At 37.3% G+C, this 24,787-nt stretch overlaps 2 protein-coding genes across 2 annotated transcripts; both read left to right on the top strand.

The window, feature by feature from the left end:
* Positions 1–1,655: 1,655 nt before the first annotated feature.
* Positions 1,656–10,514, top strand: LOC117341883 (relaxin receptor 2-like; the record flags this gene model as incomplete). The annotated part of the gene is made up of 3 exons (XM_033903743.1): positions 1,656–1,899; positions 8,076–8,189; positions 8,497–10,514. Coding segments are annotated over exons 1-3 (2,376 nt in total), but the record flags the coding sequence as incomplete, so codon positions are not given.
* Positions 10,515–10,523: 9 nt separating this feature from the next.
* Positions 10,524–12,527, top strand: LOC117341607 (G-protein coupled receptor GRL101-like). The gene is made up of 3 exons (XM_033903457.1): positions 10,524–10,824; positions 11,587–11,720; positions 12,295–12,527. The coding sequence occupies exons 1-3, from the start codon at positions 10,527–10,529 to the stop codon at positions 12,358–12,360; spliced, it is 498 nt and encodes a 165-aa protein (XP_033759348.1). The 5' UTR covers positions 10,524–10,526; the 3' UTR covers positions 12,361–12,527.
* Positions 12,528–24,787: the final 12,260 nt, after the last annotated feature.

The following is a 24,787-nucleotide window of genomic DNA, read 5'->3' as shown; positions in this document are numbered from 1 at the left end:
TGACGATTTATTTGTTATTTTTAATTGACGCCCCTTTTAATGCAAATAGCCGTTATTTTAATTAATACCGGACATCATCAATTTCATTTTCATCCTATTCATTATATTATGTTGATAGTATAAAGATAAAGAGTAAATACGGAATTTCCATTTAGTCTAGTGCGTGACTCCCAGACATTGAGAGGTCGCTGGTTCGAGCCCCAGAGCGGACAGGATTCTAAATCAAAGTTTGCTTCTTCTTTTTTTCATATTTCACTTCGTTACAATATCCATGTATTCAGACTTTAGCGATAATTATTATGGGTTTGATTTATATCACAAAATAGACATATATTTACAAGAGAAACCGCGTTACTGTCAGAGACACATTCATGGGCATTAGATGTCCGCTGGAAATGATGACGTAAAACACTATGTTTCAATGACATTCGCCTTTAACAGAGACCTGAACAACCACATAACGCATAAAGAAACCCGATGCAAATTATAATGTCACCGACACAATGACTGGAAACACGCAACGATCTTGTCCCACGTACATATGTATTTGTATAATGAAGTCTGATACAAAATATATCATCGGCGGCACAGGGGCTGGACACAATCATCGATCCTCTCCCAAGTGTACATTCATTTGTTTGATGAAGACCTAAACCTCAAACATTTTCGTGATTTTGAAAAGACAGGTCTTCAAATAAAGTGTGATAAAACTCCAGCAATATGGCTTTGTGCGAGTCGAGTTTATTGGTTAGACCTTCTTTCCGAAGGCAATTTGATATGGTATCACCATGGTACGTTTAAACCACTCGGTATGAAATACAATTTCCAGAAAATGTACACACCGATTTCAAAACTTATCTTACTTTTGGATGAATCGGTATTATTTGAACTCTTGAAAGCAATGTGGCCTACGCATTAATGTTGTACCATCCTAATTGAAAAACTTGACACGGCCATAGATTGCCCTTGCTTTTAATAGGAGGTAAAATAAGATAGATAAACCAAATGGCTTCATAAAATGATATGTGTCCCAAAAAACCTGAAGAGGTAATATTACAATTTGGTGTTTAATAATTACATTGATTTAAACTTTTTAGTTGTATGAATGTTCGTCATCGGGAAGGCAAAGGACTTTATTGAAAATTGTCAATTGAGTTTTGTGTGTCAGTAAGGAATCTGGCCGATTGTGCAAATCAAATATATTGTCGCTGTGAATGGTTTGGAATGTATAGTATAGTTCGGCTTGCCAGACAAAATGAGAAGTACCGTGAAAAACTACACGGGTTGTATGGCTAAAACATTGGCTTAAATATATTTGAAATATTTAATATCTTCAATTTTAGTTTTTAGAATAAATAGTTCTCACATTTGCAGGACCAATGATCGACGCACAATTGTAGTTTTAAGGACAAATATTTCTCACATTTGCATGACCAATGATCGACGCAAACATGGACTAGGATCGGAATTTTTATTTTGCCCTTTTCCTATGCTATTTCATTGATTATGCATCAGTTAACATTAAAATATATGTGACGCTGACCACAGTACAGAATCATTAGCCATAGTCTTGCTGCTACCGCTCTAACGCATTTTGAACTTCCATAACTGCACAGCTGCATTAAATCGCACGTGTACAGCTAATTTCCTTTATCATGGACGTTTTCAAGCTATTGTCAACACATCTCACTTTTATTGCAATTGCTTGTGCTTTCCATCATGGTTTATCAGCAGCGGAAAAGTTGGGAAAGTGGCAGAACTTTGTTCGTATGACAAAATCAGACTGGAACGGAGATTTTACTGTCAAACATTCTGCTATGTATGCAGGCACCAACAACATCAGACAGAAACGCACGGAAAGGGGAACGGAATCGACATCTGAACAAAAATGCCCAAAAGGTAAAATGTTTGTTGGGTAATTTGTTTTTCATTATTCATCATATCCGTCGGATTTTTTTAATTTGAAAAACCCATTGTCTGATAACTTTCATCAGTATACAGTTGTTGACTGGGGTGGAGGGCAACAGATGATCTGTTGGACCTGAAAGCAAAATGTTGCCCGAGGCCAATAGTTTGCTTGAGGGTCCAACAGGGCATCTGTTGCCCGAAATCACAGTCGATAACTATTTTGTTATATCCTTCTCAAACATCAAATATTTTACTGAAAATAACAATAATAGAATTTATAAAAATTTATTGACATAACAAGAAAATTGACAATGCTTTAAAAATTGACAGTGTGTTGATTTGTTGTTACATTTATTACATGTATTATCTTCTTCATGCAGACTAGATTACAATGAAACATAATTATATGAATTCATTAACAATGTTAAGAAATTAAGGACTTTTTAGCATACATGGTTCCATCTTGTTTACGAACGGCGCAGTTGACAAACTTTCTCAGCAAATCGTTCAAATCCTCAGTTGAATAATCATTGATCAGCGTAAGAGAGAGATCGCATATCAACATAAAGTCGGTCAATATGTTTTCCGCTGTTTTCACCACATTTTTCGTATATTTGCTAACACGGTCATCCAAAATTTGCTGTATTTCGTCTTCAGACGCTAGGGCAAACCTACACAAACCGCCTGCACCACTCGTAGCCATTTCAGGATGTGCAAACGGCAAGGGAAGGTAACTCTAAAGTTTACAGTAAATCGTAATCACTAGCGCGCATTCGGGTACTTCCGGAAGAGTTAGCGGTCAACAGTCAATTTTAACAGTCGATTTTAACAGGTCGTTTGGACCGGCAACCACAACAGTTAAATTTTTGGCATTTTTACTCTCTATATTTCAATAGTAATTGTTGATTAAGGGTATAACAATATATTATAATGTAGGTGTGAAAATATACAGTATTGGAATAAAAATTTTCGCTTTGTTCCTTGGCATTGAATATAACGCAACAAGCAATACACAGAGAATATCTATATATCAACTGAAATGTAAAGAAATGTTAACAGCATAATGCTGAACAGACGTAGTTGCTCGAAATTAAAAAAAAAATATTAGTAACTACGTCTGATTGTAACCGCTAAATGTTAGTCCCGTTAAATTTAACAAATATACAGTATAGTCCGTTTTTGGTCTTGGTACAATTAACCAGATGTCAATTTTAGCATTTCTATTTTTATAATAACTAATGTTAAATGTTTTGTATATGTGGCAAATATCTTACATGTTTCTCGATTGGGGGACCGCGGTGGCCGAGTGGTTAAGGTGTCTCGACACTTTAACGCTAGCCTTTCACCTCTGGGTTGTGGGTTGTGAGTTCGAAACCTACGTGGGGCAGTTGCCAGGTACTCACCGTAGGCCGTTGGTTTTTCTCCGGGTACTCCGGCTTTCCTCCACCTCCAAACCTGGCACGTCCTTAAATGACCCTGGCTGTTAATATGACGTTAAACAAAAGCAAACCAGTTTTCTCGATTGATTCGGTATTCTAAGTGTTAGAAAACAGAACATGTTAAAACTGCGCAGAGAAAAGGAATATCGACAGATAAACGAAAGGAAAGAAATACAGAAATGAATTATCATCAATTACAGAATTAAACAAAAGACAAACAAGATAAAAGTACCTTTCACAAATGAATCGAACTGCGCCATACAACTGTTTTGTACGTCAATGACTCGTCAGTGATGCTTAACGACTCAGTTGGTGATCAAAGGAGCTGAAAAAATAGGTTGAAAGGGAACATGTTAAAATATGAATGGGGAGCTGAAAGGTTTTCATAACTATTAGAACATGTGAGCATTCGATGACTTTTCCCATTTAATAAAAATCATATTTCACAAGTAAGACTTTTTTGTTTTACATCTACCTACGCGTGCATTTTGGCTCACCTGACCTTGTGGTCAAGATATAAACACAAGCATGCTGTAAAAATAGGCCCTGTGGTCCTTCTCCACCTCTAGAAATTTAGTTTATTGGTTTTATTTTCTTAACCTGTCGAGATCTTCCACCTCATAACCATATTTAGCATTACTGCCCATCAAGAGATAAACAATATCTTGTTATGAAATAGGTTAAGGGGTCTTTTCCAAGCCCAAGGGAAATATGTTCTTGGCTATATATTTAAGTCGTACAGAACTCTAACCGACAACCACGAGCTAAACACAATCCAGTTTCTGGTCATATTTTTGAAACCATTGAAGACAATTGTACATCTACAAGTCCATATACAATATTCTGTGCATTAAAAAAATTGTCTGTGGATCATAAAGTAGTGAACAAACTTTGGAAAAATAAAAAAATAATATTTTTGAAACCTTTCATATTTCCATCCCATAATCATATATAACACCGCTTGGAATAAAGAGAGAAACACAATGATGTTTAAATATAAGTCGTGTGTTCTTTAAACACAAGCATGCTATAAAAGCAATCGCTTGCGTCTTTTCAAACCCCTAGGTGGACTGGACTTCATTTCTGGGTTATATCGTTAAAGCAGTTCAGATCCCCACCACATCACAATATATAGCATTGTTTGACATAAACAAATAAAGTTTTTAACAAATTGAACATGGAATTTATTTTGACGTGTGGTCGAAACTATGTGAACGGTACAGACCCTCTGGGTCTCTAGTTTTTGATTTGCCACACGAGTGCAATATCTGAACGGAATTTTCCTTAAGACTCTTTCTTCAGGTTTTTACAGTACGATTTTATTTTCAAAAGTCGGGGTAACAGCTGACCAGGACTGACCAGAATGGAGTGAATGACTTATAAAATATGAAAACGCTATTTGATACAGTTCTGTAACTTTTACGCAAAACAAAAATCATAAGATAACATAGCATAAACCAGCGTCGACATACAACATATTGGAAATTTATATGTTTTCAGCCTTATTGCTTTTGCCAAAATTATTCCAACTGTTAAGATGTCTAGAGATTTGCACAATGTGCGTTGCTGGGTCGACAGCATCCGTCAATTTCTAGACGAGATGTTTCTCCATGCTGTAGGTAAACAAACAGTCATAGAGCTGTGTGAAAGGCTAGACTGTCTCACCGGATTCCAACTTTTGAAGAGTTATTGTAACATTATGTATTTTGCATAATTATTTTTTTCTTTTCGGTTCCCTTCATATATGACTTGCGTTCTTTTATCTATTTTATTTAATGCTGTGTCAAAGTTATTTCATTTAGACATACACATATATAATATATAGATAAATGTAGTTTGACTCCTGTTGCACATTCAACAATTCTTGTGAAAAGTCGCATAAGTATTGCCTACCATATAAAGTGGGTTATAAAGTAGTGAAATTAACACATATCAATACACCATTTTCATCAATAGATTGATTTTGTTTCATTATCTAATATGCCTCTCTTGCCCTATATTCTTCAGTTGTATGTTTCAAATTTCATTTATATGTTGCTAGTAAAAATAATCAGGGCATGTTATTGACCTGAGTTGTGCCTGTGCCGAAGCGCAGAGGAAACTGGAAAGACATGATTTCAGTTCAGTTGACACCTCACAAACAGATAAAGTATCTTATGTTTAAATGTTGGAATAGTGGCTCCTCTGACATCAAGTCCCAGCAAACTGGATGTCAAATGATGTGAGGTTTAACAGCATACCGCTAGATCAGTGACATGATATTCTTGATAAATGTTATATTGTTTGTATGCTTATTATTAAATTTAACTTTATAATTATTCAACTAACAAAGTCAAGTAGTAGTTGTTGTAGTAGCGAATATTCTATCGGAAAAGCATTTGATACTTTTGTTTAATTCTCTGGAAAATAGAGTATGCTATAATATATGTGTTCTGGATTGGTATCCACTTAGTTAGTGAGGTATGTTGTCATTGCTAGAACTAATTGAGCTGGTTTTCTTTATATAGTTTATTATTTAAAGCAAGTGGGGGGGGGGGGGGGGGGGGGGGGTATTTTCATTTAGATTAAGAAAGAAAATGAGAGGGCTAGGAAGGGATCCTTGACTTGTCACGCATTGATAACTCTTAGTTGAGATTGTTTATCTTAATTATTAAGTGTTTGTATTCGGTCTGTACGATAATTCTGGAACAAATAATAATACTTTTACATCAATATTAATTGCTATAGCACAGCCTAGTCAAATGGTTTCAAATATATAAATATTTACAGGAAGAGTAACTTGACATCTTCATTTATAATATTGACTACATAAAGTAACGTGGAGGTAACGTATATACCGTATAGCGGAAAATTTTAGCGGTCATAAAATTTGGCGATTTGGTCATGAGAACTGAAAGTTAAATTTTGGCGGGTTAAAATTTAGCGATTTCCCTTAAATCTAGGGTTTTAATTTGGCGTTGAGCATATACATTACCTACTGGTTTATATAGATAATTATGTTATGTCCATACATCCTATCCATGTTGATTAAGTGTGTTGTGTATTATCGATCCTCTGTCTCGAAACCGGAAACTATTACCAAAAAATTTCAGACGAACACATACATATGCCGTGTGATATTGCAGTGGTAATCTATTGTATTATGTGTATATGTACAGGTAAGTTTAACAATGAGTCTACAGGTAAAGTGTTAACATCAGTTCATTGAATGGTATGGGTAGATGGCTTTGTTTTCACAAAAATTAATTATGATGGCGATAAATGTCATACTTGTATTGCTATACAATTATCGTGAGTAGTTGTTCACTAGCTATTAGTATATACATATCGGCATTTTGGTCGATAGTCCCCTTGCAACAAACAACGTTACGCACCAGTCGTTACTCTCGGAAGTTATCAAAGGTAAATGGCAGTCGGAACAGAAACTATTGGCGAAATTGAAATGTTCGCGTCTTTTTAATTGACGGTGTTAAAATTTGACGGGTTAAATTTTGGCGATCTATATACGGACCCGCCAAATCGCCAAATTAAAGCCCCGCTAAAATTTCCCGCTATACGGTAGTACTTAATACTAACCAGTGTTAATACTGGATAACAAAGTGTAAAAGACAACAGTTAAACTAGCGTTTAGATCCCCTAATGGACATAACGAAGTAATGATGTCATCTGCCTACCACGTGACTTTCTCCGGGTTTCCTCCTACTGTAAGACGCGTTTAAATCAGAGCAAATCAACATGAGGGATGTTAGTGTTGGCACAGGGACATGTGGATTTGTTAATTCTAGGTGTGTATTATAATGTGATAGCACAGGGACCTGCGAATTCGTTACATCCTAGGTTTGTATCATAATGTGATAACAAAGGGACCTGCGAATTCGTTACATTCTAGGTTTGTATCATAATGTGATAGCAAAGGGAACTGCGAATTCGTTACATTCTAGGTGTATTTGTACCTATCCTTATGTGTTGGCACAGGGACCAGCGTAGATTTTTGCCGAATTTTAATCCCTAGCCCTCCCCCAAAACGTCCGAAAATATGCTATGTATACACACAAGGGAACGTCCTAATGCATATAGACTAACAAATTGGCAGGTCCCTGTGGTGACGCTGATGATAGAGTAGTTATTTATTAAATACTTTTAAAGTAGCACCACACAATTTTTTTTCCATTCGATTTGCAAATATAATTATTGCTATGATATTTTCCATCTGTTTTACCATAAAACTTTATTCGAATTGGGGCGCTAAAGTCAATGTATTAGTGAACTGACAGTGTGTTACAATCAACCTTTGAATATCGTAATGAAAATAGTAAGCATTTAATTATGTGAAAATTAAGTGAAATTGAATGTGCGTGATTTCTGCATGCTACAAAAGCTAGTATGCCTATTGTTATTTGATGTTTGGATCTGTGGATAAATATAAAACAAACAGTATAGATGTATAATTACGATTTTTATTTTGGGACTTATCTATCAAGTGCCTACTATAACATGAGTGTTAACCCTTCGACCATGCCGTAGAAAATTCGGTATGTAACTGTTAAGGCCTTAAAATCATATGTAATATTTCATTATATATATTCTGACGTAATTTCTATAGACATGTTTGCCCCTTCTACCTTACGACGAACGGTAATTGAATTCTTTGCCTTTGAATGCTTCTTGACATAACTCCATTATCATCTTTCTCGATTATTCTAAAATAAGTTTACATTTATACAACAGGTAGACCGTCTACTAGTGTGGACGAGTTTATAGCATGTCCGATGTCCTTCTGTCAACACACCAGCTACAGGTGTGCCATACGATGTCTAGGACAGGAATCTGGTGACAACTGTGGTAAGTTTATAACCATCTTTGTGCTATTTTCATGTAAGACAGTGTGTTCATCAGTCTTCAACTCAAAAAGGAATGCAGTTCATTGTTTAAATGTGTTATTATCTTGTTACAAAACTCACAAGTGTACAAGGAATCAACACTGTCAACATCTTGTTGGTATATATCATTATTGTGCTTCAGAACTTTACTACTGTACAAGGGAACACCAATGTTACCGTGCGCTATTTATATGTTACTGAACAATACAATTGTACAGGGGATTGCCATGCTCCCAATCGTGCTAATATGTGTTATTTTTGTGTTACAGAACTATACAACTGTACATGGCACCACCACTGTCCATATCCTAGTCGTGGTGGTAAATCCACTATTCCTATAGAGAAAGTTTGTGACGGTGTAGCCCAGTGTACCAATTCTGATGACGAGTCCTTCTGTGTCAAGCCATGCCCACAAAAATGCATGTGTACTGGTTTAATTATCAGCTTCATCTCTACTCCACTCAGTACTTTACGTTCTCCCTTTAAGAAAATCTCCTTTTTCATTAACAAGATCGATCCACCTTTAAAACTTTATGTCAACTTTTCAGACTTTTCATATCTTGCAATAAGAGGCATGAATGCAATACCAGATAATTTCACCAGAGGTTTATATAATATACAAAATTTGGTGTTAACGGAAAACAATATATCGTTTGTGGCTAGTGATATGTTCACTCACATGTCAGGTCTACGGTCATTAAGTTTATCATCTAATAGGATCACGCATTTAAATGGTAATATATTTAATGAACTGTCTGCTCTTAGGCGTCTATCTCTACATAAAAATCGGATGAAAATGCTTCAAGCTGATGTCTTTACCGGACTATCCACACTTACGCATCTGAATCTAGGTAACAACCAGATACAAATCCTTCCAGCCGATGTCTTTACCGGACTATCCACACTTACGCATCTGAATCTAGGTAACAACCAGATACAAATCCTTCCAGCCGATGTCTTTACCGGACTATCCACACTTACGCATCTGAATCTAGGTCACAACCAGATACAAATCCTTCCAGCTGGTGTCTTTATTATATTATCTACACTGACACATCTGTATCTACATAACAATCAGATTAAAGTCCTTCCAACTGATATATTTAATGAACTCACCGCTCTTACGTATCTGTATCTAGATAAAAATCGGATAGAAATCCTTCCAGCCAATGTGTTTACTGGACTTTCTAAGCTTACACATCTGTTTTTAAATAACAATCAGATAAACATTCTTCCGGATGATACCTTTACTGGACTATATAAACTTTACCAACTATCTCTAGTAAACAATCAGATACAAACTCTTCCAAATTATATCTTTACTGGACAATCTACACTTAAAGATCTGTCTCTAGGTAACAATCATATAAAGAGCCTTCCGACTGATGTCTTTATGGGACTACATACACTATACTATCTTTCTCTAAGTCACAATCAGATAGAAATCCTTCCAGGTGATATTTTCAGTGGTTTATCTGTGCTTAGCTCGATCTTACTAAACAACAATACCCTATCCATTATACCTGTTTTACCTTCCTCTGTTAGATTGCTTGATATATCGTTCAATAGCTTCACGATGTTACCTGCTGGAATATTTTCCAATTGTAGTCAATTAAACCTTTTAAACATCATAGGTAACAAAATAGATATACAGGAACACATGTTTGAAGGATTAGATAATCTGTCTACTTTATTGACCGATACTCCATTCATGTGTTGTGTTAAGCCTCCGTCTGTTTCTGACAATAGATGTTTGAGAGATCATAAAAAGTTGGCGGATTGTTGGTTTGGAGATTTGTCTTGCAAATCAGAAGGAGATGCGATATCTTCATGTTATACATTGATAGGTTCAGTTGCACTAAGAACATCTCTCTGGGTAATTGGAGTTTGTGCTTTAATTGGGAATTTTGCTGTTATGTTCTACCGACTATTCATAGACACAGATAATCTTACAATGAGTTATTCGTTCTTTGTACTGAATTTGAGTTTATCAGATTGTCTAATGGGCGTCTACATGATTGTGATAGGCATTGTAGACATCTACTATAACGGTGTTTACGCATGGAACAACCAAACATGGAGAAGAAGTACTCTATGTACCACAGCTGGAGTTCTATCCAGTATATCCAGTGAGATGTCGACGTTTCTTATTCTACTGGTGACGATAGATCGAGTCATTGTCATTATGTTCCCAATGTCCCGTCTTTCCAAACAGAACATCTCGTGGAAACAGGCATCCGTGGTCTCAGTGTGTCTGTGGCTTATTTCTACCACACTTGCAGTCATCCCCGTTATTTCCATGCAGTCCTACTTCAAGGGGGAATACTACTCTCAGTCAGGGGTATGTCTCGCCTTACCATTGACTGACATCGAACAACCAGGTGCTGAATATTCGTTTGCAGTGTTTGTTTGTCTCAACTGTCTCGTCTTTTTAGCTATAGCCATAGGGCAAATCGGCATGTTTAAAAGTTTGATTTCAAGCCCAGGGCGTCGTATGGCCTCGTCACAGTCTCGTCAACGGGATATATCTGTAGCAAGAACTCTCTTTATGGTGGTGGCGACCGACTTTTGCTGTTGGTTTCCGATCGGCGTAATGGGTATGTGAATTTTGTAGATATTTATTTTCTATTGTTTGACATATTATATATAAATCGATGCTCTTGGCGACAGTTCGAAGAAAAAATGTATATTCAATGTGTGTATACACCCCTGAACCATGTAACATTAAATATATTGTATAACGGTACCGATATTCGACCAGTGTTTTACTTATCTAACACATGGTTTTATTCTGTAGCGTTCAAAATTCAGTCGAGCTTCGTCATCTGAAATCTGATACCTCAAACGCAATGCTTACTCAAAGTAAAAATGTAAAAATTCAGTTCGGACATAATATATATTAGTATTGATAACATATGTTTGATATACTCGGGACATCTCGTAATTGTATCATGACCCTACTGACTTCGAGATAACAAGGTTCGGATGTATAAATTACAAGTGTGGAATACTATATATGATTCTATCGGGTACTTTTGAAAGAATACTTAAACTTGCCACATACTGAAAGACATTAGTATTTTGGTACAGAAGCTACTGTCACTCTACCTGTTGTTTTAAATTTCTGTAACCCTTCATACCACTATTGCAGGATATCCGCTATTATGTATGAAGTGATTTAGATTGAGTGCGTTCTCGTTTGTGTAAGGATTTTTCTTCTTAGATAAAAAAAAAAAAAAAAGCAATTGGATTTCTCTGTATTTCACTATTATTAAATGGTCGGTGGATGTAATGTCAACGGAATAGGTCTTCCTGTTGTCAGCAATATATATAGGCATTTTTTATTTATACATTTTCAGGAGTGATTTCAAAATTTGGATACCAGATGCCGCACGGCGTTTATGCGTGGGTTATGGTGTTTGTTTTGCCAATCAATGCTGCCATCAATCCATTCTTGTACACGGCCTCAGCTATATGGAGGAAGCGACAAAGAGTAAGTTGCCAGGTTTTTAACAACAAAATGTGAATTACTCTTACCAATGTGTCTGTCGACACGATCAACCAACCTGTATCTCGGTTACTCTAGTGGAAAAATTGGGAATATTTTCGATGTGACTAATATAAAAGATGGCAAAAATGAAATTACTTTAATAAAATAAAAAGATAATAATAATAAAACGCTCATGATTGTCATAGACGTGGAAAGCACACTGTATTATTTCAATTTGGCTCAATTTATAAGTAAATGAATTGCGAGCAGATGTTTTCACTTTGTCATTATTAAAGTATCTCTTGTAGGATCAAATTAACTCGTTACTGAATTGGCTAATGACTTAACTGTTTAAGGTACATCGTAGATTCCAAGACACTTCAAGACATCTTTTAAGTCAGTGGGTCATGTGGGAGATATCCCTTATTCGAAAAAATTAACTAAATATATATTTTTTTTTAATTAAAAAGGCTCTATGGTCTTTTGAACAAGATTTTCCCCTTAACACAAGTGGTAGCATATCTGATTTGAAATCGGTATATCAATAATAACAATCTGTTTTTGTTTATATTATTAGGAACAACAGATTGCAATGACGACGTCAAAGAAAAACACCAGAAGGATTAACGCGAAATCGAGATGAATATACTTTAACAGCCATTTCAACCGAGTATGTCTGAAGACTCGTCAATTCCTCTGTCGTTTGTTAGAGGCGTGGTAACTGTCTTTGCAAGAAGTGTAATACAACTTAGCGAAAGACACCGCTGGAAAGAACGGGGATTACTCCATTTTTGTTTGTAGATTTGTGAAATAAAGCATGACATGAACATGTCCTAATTGTAGTTGTTTATTGTTAGATATTACAAAAATGTAGGTATCTGATACAAGTTTTAAAGTAGCAAATATATGAAGCTTTCAAAATATTAGTAAAATGTGCATTTGTAATAATATGAATATATAAGTAACTTAGGTTACGTTTTCTGATGAGCATTCATGGCACCAGTATTCATTGATATTGATAAAACATTGAACATGCAGTATTCGACTGTCAACAAAACTCTATTGTATTTTTTTTTCTCCTATTTATGTCACCTGAGATCGATGTCTCAATTGACCTTTTCTCATCGTCTTATGTTCGACAATTGAAATTTGCAAAACTGGTACTGAGAGGCGGGGCAAAAAAGTCAAATCGCCTGTTCTTTTTAAAATATTCTTCTGGACAATCAATTAAGTTAGAATAAATTACTCATCTTAGGTTTTAAGGTGCTTTATCAAAATTGTGAATTCCATGACCTGGGATCTCAGTATGCCCCGCCGGAAGCGGGTAAGCTATACTGTAGTTTCTATAATGGTAAAGTATATAATCTTAATTTGATTTGTTGAAATGACATTGGAATTAGTTACAGTGATCAGTATGGTATGACATTTTGATGGCATTCACATGTTAGCATCACTTACATTCAAGAGGCTGAAGACCGGCGCCAAAATGATCAAGCTGACTGAAACTTTGACCTTTGATGACCGTTAAGGCCCATGGTCCTTTTGTTTTGCATCTAATTACCCAATTGAAATAATACAACCTAACTTTGTTATCTCAAAATCTGATATCACGAATGACCTACTTAGCTCAAAGTACACATTCGGTGAAGATGGAAAAGTATCATATATGTTATACAATATTGCTTCGAGTACTCGGGATATATAGAAGTTTTTCATGTCCCTTTGAATTTTATATATCGAGTTTTTGGCGTATACCATAGTTAAGTTCCCGTTGTAATAAATTCTGTCACAAAACATTTTCATCTCTGTGTGATTATATCGATAAAATATGATGGTTCTGACTTTTGTTGTGTGTTTAACACTTTACAATGAACCCTCTTATATATATGCAACTTGTCATTTCGCAGGTGACGAAATAACCCCTGTTCTGTCTATACAATACACACTTTCTATACCGTATATAAACCTTGTCATTTCACTAAATTCACTGGTGACGATACACATCCCTGTTCTGTCTATAAAATATACACTTTCTAGACTGTATATAAACCTTGCCATTTCACTGGTGACGATTTACACCTCTGTTCTGTCTATACAATACACATTTTCTATAGTAAATATATCATAGGTGGAGCAATAGTGAAGAAACATATCATTTATGTGTCAAGTAATTGTTTCCTGACCAAGATACTTTGCATGGGACAAATAGATACAAAATACTCATTACTACAAGATAAAATATATTCTCTATCATTCACGAACATTAAAAACATTTCATTTTCTAGATCTTCACGTCAAAGCAGATCGGAAATGTAAACAAAATATCGTTTTTAGACCAATACTCACCTCCGACTTTTCTTTTCTCATCAGAGTAATTTGAAGATCTCGAGTGCTATCTACACTTTTAATAAAACTGCTTATACATATTTTTGTTCTAATCAGAAAAAAAACAAAAATGATTTTTAGAAAGAAAAAAAAAAAGAAAAAACAAACAAAACTTATATCCTACAATATTTTTGCAATATTTAGATCAGTATTACTTTATGTATCGCTGTAATGTAATGTAGCTGCTGCAGAAAATTTTCTTGTCAAAAAGGTCTGTTGAAGTTGTGGTTTATTTTGTTTAACGTCCTATTAACAGCCAGGGTCATTTAAGGACGTGGCTGGTTTTGTAGATGGGGCAAAGCTTGAGTACCCGGAGTACCAGGCAAATGCCCCACGTGGGTTTCGAACGCGCAACCCAGAGATGTAGAGCTTGTGATAAAGTGTCGTCGAGACACCTTAACTACTCAGCCACCGCGGCGCCGCCATTACTATACAATGTACCAGACAGTTTATTTTGGATTTTTGGTATATCTTATTTTAAAGATATCGACGTTCATATATTGAAAGTCGTAAGATGTAGATGATTTAAATGTTAAATGATACTTGATATTCCTAAAAGGTAGTTTTCAGTTCTCCATGTAATACCCATCTCAACACACTTGCGAAATAAAAGGATCAATGTACATGTACTAATGGAGTAGAGTTTTGTCCGACTATCTAACTTGGGGGGTATCCTCTAATTGTACATCTGTCCAGCCATTTCACATCTATAACTTATTATCCTATATCACTTATCAAGCATCACGCAATTGGTCCGTGTTCAATTTTATCTCGTTTTAACTGTCATTGTCTATAGACAACTTGATATTTCTTTTAACGCCTTCAAAACATGTATATATCACAAATGATTTCCCTTCTGTTCATGTTGATACTCTGGCAATGGTTGACATTTTGTTGGGGATGCGATAACGCAGATAACGCGGACAATGTGTTTTTCAATAGAACAGTTTCATTTCAAAATGGCAAAATGATTCTCGCGTTACCTTACATAGTTAGAAATATGAATCGCAAACTCCTGCTATGTCGATCGTGGCCAGATGGCTTAACAAAGAAATTTTATCGGACGGTAAAGTTAATATATTTGACTTTTAATGTTTGAATTTTTTAAGCAACAATAATGAACACAGGGATCAGACAGACTATTTTAGTTAAAATTTAATAAACTGAGCGTATCGGTTTTACTTGAATATTCTATGATTGTGAGTCTTGAATACGTCTTTCTTTCGACATGCTATTCATATGTAACTGATGCGTATACTTTATCTTATACACTGATCTTTTCTAGGTTTAAATCTCTTGAAAAAAATACTAAAATGTCATCGATGTTGTGCTTCTCCATTTCTTGAGTATCCCGCCATTTTGTCATGTCTTGGTGATTTTGATATAAACTATAACAATTTCAATTCATAATTGACGTGCATGTCAATTTCACCATCGATAGAAATGGCTTACATTTCAGTTTGGGTAAGTTTCTGATAAAAACCTTTGTTCCTAGCAACGGAATGCATGTAAAACCCGATCTTTGATAATGACTTCAATATCTATTTTGTGCAAGTGTTGAAATGTTGAAGCCTAAAAATAATGCTGAAAAAAATCGGTCAACTAAATAAATGTTTCAATTGACACAGATTTTACTGAATAAAAAATCAATGTTTGTTGGGAAAACGGCCAATGCCTATAGAAGCTCTCTCTCAAGGGTTGGATACAGAAGTGTATATTATGTTACAATTATAATATATATATATACATTAATTTAACAATACTATATTTAGTTTTAACGTTTTTTCATCAAAGCCTATGACAAATGTCACCCGGAATAGAATTAAGAATGTTTGAAAATCTGACAAGCTTGCTGAAAACTCTATACAATAAACACTTTCTAAATCTAAACAATATCTGAATATACATTTTTATCTGTATATAAAACTTGTCATTTCACTGGTGGCTTTTTTTCTTTCCTTACAATACACACTTTACAAAATAAAACAGATAGTTTATCATGAAGTTTCATAACTTTTTATTTTGCAGCTTATATCACTTTAAAGCAGACCTCAAATAAAACCAAAGTATCATTTTTAAGCTAAATTTCTCAAAGTTGATATTAAGCTTTCCCTTGTGCGCTAATTTGGCACATTCACTTTTAAATTTGATCAGGGTATAATGGACAACGTTCTTCGATTCTATCAACTAAAATTTGTTATCGCTATTTCTTGAGAACGTACAGGGTATTATATTTAACTTCATATGTAGGTTTTCCTTCTGAGGCAGACCAAGAAAAGGAAATGGATGGAAAGCCTTCATCGCGTTTTGAAATTTGAAGTTCATCACTAGCCCTCTACCTCTTGGTTGATAGTTTGAAACCTGAGTGGGACAGTTGCCAGGTACTGACCGTAGGCCGGTGGTTTTTCTCCAGGTACTCCAGCTTTCTGCCGCCTTTGAAACCTAGCACGTCTTTGAATGACCCTGGCTGTTAATAGGAAGTTAAACAAAACAAACCAAACCAAAGTATCGTAATACAGTTCTGCGTACAATGTTCATCTCTTCAAAATAACAATTTCACAATATAAAACTTACCAAAGTTACAAAAACAACATACATATCACTAGGTCAATATTTATCAATAATCAGAAATGAAAAAAAAGGAAAACAAAATCGTGGTTGCTACTATTTATTAGGGCGGTATCATGCGAATCGATGACGTCACCACGACCACTTATGTTCGATCATCGACACTCTTCTAAATCTCATCGCCAAACACTGAAAGGAATCTAAAAGAAAATGGTTAAATAAATAAAGTACAGATTGAACGTAATACTAACATATACATGTACACTAGTTCCGCTCTTTTAAACAGAAAGTGTTTTATATTTTCCAATCATTAATTTGAATTTGAATGAAATTGAAAATTGTTATGAGTATGCGAGTAGCAGATTACTTAGTCGAGTGCCGGGGTACGTAAGGAGACTCCCTGTCCGTCAAGGGACAAATGAGTATACTTGTGAGGGACAGGGTACATACCTAGTAAGGCACTGGGTACCAGTCATTGATCTGACGCTGGATACACAGCGGGAATAGAACCATGTTGTCCTCCTCGAATTGATCGCAGTATTTCCTAGCCCAGTACAGCTCATCCCGAGGAAGTTCTTTTGTCAGGTCGACGGACAGCTCCAGTCCGAGACTGAACAACCTCATGGCATTGGATCGCTCCTCGAACTCGGTCACATTCTTGATACGGGGTCTGAAGCGCTTCCATGATGTATGCTTAGCCTGACATGGAGCAGTTCCGCAGAAACGACAGAGGGAACGGCCTGTAGAAACAGATAGTGTGTTAAAACACATTTTCAAGAAATACAAAGGTGACAATAAGTAATCTATTATAAAATATCACACACGGAATGGAGCTTACCGTTATTGTCCTGTAGTGAAAGGAACCGCGGAAAGTGGTAACGAATATCGACATTACTTACGAGTTCTCCATGCTTGGAACATGGCAAGCACGGCTGTCCATAAGTCCTTGGCGCGGTTTCCAAACGACGGTGTATACACGTACGTGTGAACTAACATCAGTGATATAATCCCCCACAGAAGGGTAAAGAATACCTCATTTCCGATTCTCTGAAACAAATAGTTATAATCAACCTCAAGAATTCTACTTGGCTGGCCTGTGCTCCTGGAATTAGGAATTCTTAAAGCGTCCAGAAGGAAATACGTCTATAAATTTCATAACGCATAAGCGAAATGACAAGTCATATAAACATCAATCTTTATCTTAATTGAATGCAATACTTACCCACATCAGGTGGACATGCGTTGGGGAAGCTTTCTCAACTTCTCTTGCGGTGAAATAATACAACATTCTTTTGGTGAATCCTGGCTCGGGCTCCGCGCTACACAAATAAAGTGGCAAAGTTGGGGTGAAATGTTACGACACAATTAAGGGTGCCATAAATGCATCTAGGTACCGTGATGTACATGTATATAATCAATGTAAAAACAAAAATCACAGAAATTGTCCAAACTTACCACGTAAGGTCCCGATAAGCAACATGGCCTTTCTGCATGGCGTTCAGAATTACCACAAATATCAAGAAAATGTTGATATCCATTGTTGTAATCCAAAAATTAAGATAAGAAGTAGATACTTGCGGAGAGACTTATCATCTCCGTCTTTGCCTATTGCTAAGCAGCTCAGCAACGTGAACAGGACGTCACAAATGACCTTTCGTCATCAGTTCCATGACGTCATACTATTGTCTCCGTCCGAGGAAGAGAAGAACGTCTACGCCAGCCGTTGGATGCGTGTGTATTTTTGACGATTTCTTTGTTATTTTTAATTGACATTCCTTTTAATGCAAAGAGTCGTTGTGTTAATTAATTCCGGACATAATCAATTTCCTTTTCATCATGTTCATTATATGTTGATAGTATAAAGTTAGACAGTATATACATTATGTACGAAATTTTCCTTTAGTCTAGTGCATGACTCCCAGACATTGAGAGTCGCTATAGTTCGAGCCTTAGCGGGAGCAGGATTCTAAATCAATTTTCTGTTTGTTTTATTTTTGTTTTCATATGCCACTTCAATAACAATATCAATGTGTACGTCATGTAACGAAATTTATTATGGGTTTGATTTATATACCAAAATATATAACGTAAAGCTGTCTAACAAGTCTATGTTTCTGTGTACTCAATGGACAGATACAGGCAACTTATTGAGAGGCTATAGATGATTTAAGACTACGAATTGTGCTACATATTGCACACAACACATATTTGATGACACGGCAAGTTGTGTTTAATACGTGTACTCATACTGGTATTATAATATATGTTTTAACTACGAGATAGACGTGTCATTGTTGTCTTTGGACCACAGGTGTGTACTGCAAATATTATGGAAGGTATATAACACAACCAATATGATAAGCGTGTGACGTTTCGATGACTACACTGTCACCTTAATCACCTTCATCAGACTAATGACCAGTACGAATCGTGCTAGCACGGAATTGTTTAGTGTACGCGATGGTAATAAATTCGATCTACTGTTTAGGATGTTTCGTCGCGATTTTGTTCCTATTGACCTAGGTTCGAAATAAGTGTGACGAGGTGATAAAAATAAAAAAAAATAAAAAAAAACCCAACAAGTGTACGAGATGGCACATGTTAAAGTGGGTCGTTTATTAATAACACATAGCGTAGCCGATTCGATATTAAAACAAGTAATACAGACAAGTTTGTAGGTAGCACACCTTCATTACCTTAACGATTTAATTGTTTCCTGTCTTTCTTTTGTTATAGTTTCATTCTCTCATACCTTTATAAAAGCTATAATGTAATGTTTTCAACAATTAAATTAATCTCTTTCGATGACCAATATTTATGTAACCTCGTAAGTAGATACGGGAGAAAAGACGGGTGGTTAGCAAATGTTGTATTCTGACCGGACATGCCACGTGCTTGAGACTCGGGGTAAACTACATTTATTTCATTTATATGGTTAGTTGTGATCAAACGATGGTTGGCATATGTTTTAGGCTAGACGTATATAATTGTGAATTCCTCACTGTGCCTCTCGGGTATTATTTTGGTACTTTGTTATTTTTACACATGTTAATAAATTGTTGAACTTTATATGACGAGTCTATTTTCTTTCTCACCAGTTTACTAAATATTGTCTATTACTTGAAAATTCATTTGTATTTGGAATCTGCAAGCGAAAGCGGCAGTCGAACCCTGGGCAAAAACTTGGTAGCAGTCCGACACACGTGGCACCCCTGCGGTACACGTGCTGCGCGTTACAATTGGAACCTCCGGCGGGACCGGTTTATTTCTGTGATATTGCGGTCTCCGTTTTGTAAAGTAGAGCGGTAGTTTTTTTTAAGTAATAAATTCGAAAGTAATATTGTAATATTGAGCTTGAAGGGATAACTTTGGTTAAAAAAAACAACTGGTGAGAATGGAAGGTTCTGAAAGGATGGGCGACGGATCTATCGAGGGGAAGCCACTCGTTAGTAGGGGGGTGGGGGTAATAGAGAATCCTTTGGAACTTAAGCCGGAGTTTGAATTTATTGGGATGGCCAGCCCCTCAGGCAGGGGGACGTCGTAGGCGTCCGCCGACTGGATGAGGTCTGGGGCCTATGACCTCACCTAATTACAATTGTCACTTCCTGTAGTGTAGGATATTTATCATGTGAGAGAATGTTTTAAGTCATAATTATATAACTAATAGAATATATATTTGTTATTTACTTTCATGTAAAATCCTGTGTTGCTGGCACCCCTCTGACCTGGGGGAGGGAACCACGGAAGAGGACCCAGGCCCCTGTGACCATATGGAGCTCCAATAAATGACCGCGCGCGGGGTAGACCTGCCCAGACATAGACACTCGGCTTCCAGAGGTACCATGATCATGACCTTAGACAGCACATGGCGTTTGATCAACTGATGGTGCATGTGAAACAAAACCACAAAGGAACTGCATACAAACTTTTGCAAAATACCTTGTGCAGCTACCAGGGTTGAACTGTATGGTGGTGGATGTGAACACAGGACATTGGGGTAGTCAACTTTGCCCCCTGGTTGACCGTGACCCCCAACCGCGCAGTGCCTTATATATATGTGACGGGAAAGTCTATCGGAGACGTCTGGAGGAACTTTCACACAAATATTAAAGGAACATTTGTTCTGATGCATGTGGTGGTTGAGTGAAGTTGTTCGCACGGGCAGGCAAAGGCAACATGGGCAGGGGCCTGGAGGACACTGGAGTCGACCCCTGGAATTCCTTCCCTTTCCCAGGAGGTGTGCCAGTGACACTTTAGTGACAATAATACCATGGACAGTAATTATAGTTGTATTAATCTGGATGTGAGGAGTATGATAATGTATTGAGGTGAATTGTAACAATTCTTTTCTTCTCTTTTTTATTGTAGGTACAATTAAACATGGATAGACAGGTAACAGGCAAGGTGGCCCTTGTGGGGCATAGTTTTGTCAACCGGGTGGGGGGTTTGATAAAGACTAACAGGGGTGGGCATTATAGGGAGAATTTAGGATTGAGGGGGGTGGAGGTTAGAATGTATGGCAGGTCCGGGGGGAGGATATGGGACGTAGTCGGGTTAGTGGATACTATGATTGGGGAGGGATTTCGGCCAGGGGCGGTTATTCTACAAATTGGGGGGAACGACCTAGATTCACGGGGGGAGGGGTGGAAGCAGTTTATGGGGGTACTGCGAATGATTTTAGATAAGTTGGATAGGTGGGGGGTGGCCCGTGTTGCGGTCATGAGGGTATTCCCTCGCACCCGGTTTCGGGCAGTAACTGGGGCGGAATATGGGGCGCGCCGGGCGCGTCTCAACTTTGCCATGTCCCTTGAGCTCGGGGACCGTGGGCAAAGTTGGGTCGCCCGGAGGCGCCTCATGTCCCCTCGGTTGCTGGCCGATGGGGTTCACCTGAACCCAACCGGCATGAGGAGATACTACCATGAGCTGCAGCACGTGGCCATCAGGGAGTTGAGAAAGATTTAGTTTAGGGGGGTTCTGAAGTAGGTAGAATGGGAGTGGGGGGTGGGGGGTAGACATAAACTGGATACTGGAGGGGGAAAGAATTTTTCAATAGTTGGTGTGTGGAGTCACTTTATTGGTAGTAGTGTGTAAGTGATCACTAAATGTATTTACTAGATATTGGGGCTCAATCAGAGATGACGGGGGGGGGGGGGGGGGGGGGGGTGTTCAGTAAGGGTATTGTAGAGTAGGTTTTTTTTTCTTAGCTGGGAGGTCACCGGTTTGGGGTTGTCCCTTTGGTGGCTAGAGTTGATATGACCAACACTGAGAGGCAAACTCAACCAAGACGCTCCCTCCCCTAAATTGTTCGGGTGGGTTTTCTTTGGCACATAGGTTAGTGTAACCGTTGCAGGAGCTCTGGTCCTTGTGGCTAGAGTTGATATGACCAACACAGGGTATGGGCGACTGCATGGTTATAGATAGGTTGGGTGGGTATAGACTGCTACTGTGTCAACTCTGATCGGGCAAAATATTTAGTTCAAGGAGGAAGTTAAAATTGTTTTAGAATGTCTATAGTGGTTGATTATATATACTGAAACGAAAAAGAAACGCAACTTCAAATTGTAGGTTTAATAAAATAATACTTGTGAGCATTATGTTTAAATTTCATATGTAATAGTTAATATTGAATATTGATGTAACATCCTTTAAATGTTTAGAGATTTTTAAGAACAGGTCACTTTGCTAGAAGGTCATGATTGGTAGTACCCTACGTGAATCCAAGTTGAAATGGCAGCAGTTTTGAAACCGTGCCCTAATATCGTGTGTGTCCTCCTCGAACAGTTATCACATCTCTAATTCTTTGTTGCATTGAGTTCATCAGGGCATTGACTTTCCGTATTGGAATGTTATTCCATTCTTGGACGAGTGCATTTGCTAACTGAGGGAGGGTATTTGGGGGGTTACGGCGATTTCGAATTCTTCTGTCTAATTCATCCCACAAATGCTCGATTGGGGACAGGTCGGGGCTATATGGAGGCCAATCTATAGGAACAATGTTCTGTGTCGCAAGAAAGTCTCTACAGACTCTTGCAACGTGTGGTCTCGCGTTATCTTGCTGAAAGGTTAGATGATGCTGCCTAACAAACGGCACAACATGGGGCCTAAGGATCTCATCCCGATAGCGTACGGCCGTTAAATTCCCATTGACTATCAACAAAGGCGTCTTCAAACCATGGGAGATTCCCGCCCAAACCATAACTGATCCACCCCCAAATCGGTCGTGTTCCAAAACACAGGCGTCAGCAAAACGTTCGCCTCGACGCCGGTACACACGTTGACGGCCATCTGCTCGAAATAACGTGAATCGAGATTCATCGGTGAAGAGCATAGACCTCCAACGTCTCATAGGAAAACGTCTGGGCATATGTGCCGTTGCCCATTGCATACGACGTGCTCGACGTTGCGGTGTTAGTGGTAAACCAACGTACTGTCGCCTTGCACGCAAATTAGCCTCACGCAGTCTGTTGATCACTGTTTGGGGATGAATTCGACGGTTATGATTACCAATCGTATTCCTTGCCGTTTCAGCGGCCGTTAATCTCCTGTTACGCAGGTGTGCCAACCTAAGAACCCGGTCTTGACGTCGCGACGTTACGCGTGGACGTCCTGATCTCGGCTGGTCATCGACTCTTCCTGTTGCGTTAAGACGTGAAACTAATCGACTAATAGTCGATTTGTGAACTCTGAATTGTCGAGCGACGTGAAGTTGCGTGTTCCCTGCCAGAAGCATCGCTATAGCACGTCCTCTATCAACCTTTGATAACCGTGGCATAATTGTAAAAGGAATTATTGTTTGCAAAAGTATTGGCGATGATGTGGCTCAATGTTAGTGATGAATTGATACTGGTTTGAATGAAAAAAGAACGCATATGTTTGTACAGGCACGGTTTTTGATGTTTTTACCGCGCCGGAAGTGCATAGGTCTCTAGTCACACTTGGGTGATTTTGAAGATTGGTATGGGTGTTAGGCAGGGTGCATGTTTATTTCCGCGATTTTTATACAGATATGTATATTTAATACAAAATTAATCACAATTTTCCATGTTGCGTTTCTTTTTCGTTTCAGTATATAATGGGAGTGGCTTCCCCAAATTTAGTCAGGGGGGGGGGGGGGGGGGGGGGTGTTAAGTGCTGACACCGGACAAAAGTCCATGTTTTTTTCATTTTTGGGTTTTTATGTTTGTATTGTAGTGTGTAATTATATAATGTGTTATTTTTTTTTGGTGTAATATTTAGTTATGGAGGTGAACTACAGCTAAATCCCTGCAAACTAACAGTTGTTGCTGGACCCCTGACCAATGTGCTTACTCGACATGTGCAAAATTTATAAATAAATTACATCCTTGAGGTTTCTCTCCAGTTAAATTTAATGTCATTAAATGTTCTATAAGGAACCCCTAGTTCTCCTAAAATTGATATTTGGCCACAGGGTTCCTGTAAGATAAAGCAATTACCAGTTATATCTAGAATTTGATCTCTGCTAATGAAATAAGACACTTGTCTACATATTATTGAGTATAACTCAGCATCAACTGTGAAAGTCTAGGTTTTTTTATTGTGTCGATTTTTGTTGCACAGTGGAAAGTAACATGTGCAATTTGTTAATGTAATGTGTAACTTATTTTTTTATGTGACTAGATGTTATATGGTTACTATATCCCTATTGAAGAACTGGCTGGAAAATAGAAAAGAAATGTTAATATTCATTTTTGGAATTTGAAATACTTATGTGCTCAGGAGTGAATCAAAATGCTCAAGGGTCAAATATTCAATGCTCAAAATGCTCAAGGCCCAAATATTGAATCTCCAAATGCTGAAAGCCAAATGTCAATGCTCAAGGCTTAAATACTAAACATATACTTTGTTTATTCTTCAATATGCTTGAGATCCAGAACTTGAATGGAAATGCTCAAGGTCTAAATATTCCATGCTCAGAGTGCTTGAGGCCTAATTATCAATGCTAAACACATTTATGCATTGTTTTATACTGGGCCAAAGAAATGCTGCCAGGAAAAAAAAAAAAAAAAAAATATTGTTTTACACTAGGCATAGGAAATGCTGAATCATGTAAACTGGCAAATATAATGGACGAGCATGTTTTATATTAGGCATAAGAA

This window comes from Pecten maximus, chromosome 14, assembly GCF_902652985.1.
Source record: "Pecten maximus chromosome 14, xPecMax1.1, whole genome shotgun sequence".
Taxonomy (NCBI): domain Eukaryota; kingdom Metazoa; phylum Mollusca; class Bivalvia; order Pectinida; family Pectinidae; genus Pecten; species Pecten maximus.
The sequence above is the reverse complement of the archived record's forward strand: the minus strand, read 5'-3'. Positions and strand labels throughout refer to the sequence as shown.

What these genes read in the sequence shown, in the direction of transcription:
- LOC117341607 (XM_033903457.1), top strand. Translation starts at nt 10,527, where the DNA reads ATGCAGTCCTACTTCAAGGGGGAATACTACTCTCAGTCAGGGGTATGT. An exon ending in GTTTCCGATCGGCGTAATGG is followed by an intron (nt 10,825 to 11,586) that starts GTATGTGAATTT and finishes ATACATTTTCAG; the next exon opens with GAGTGATTTCAAAATTTGGA. An exon ending in TATGGAGGAAGCGACAAAGA is followed by an intron (nt 11,721 to 12,294) that starts GTAAGTTGCCAG and finishes TTATATTATTAG; the next exon opens with GAACAACAGATTGCAATGAC.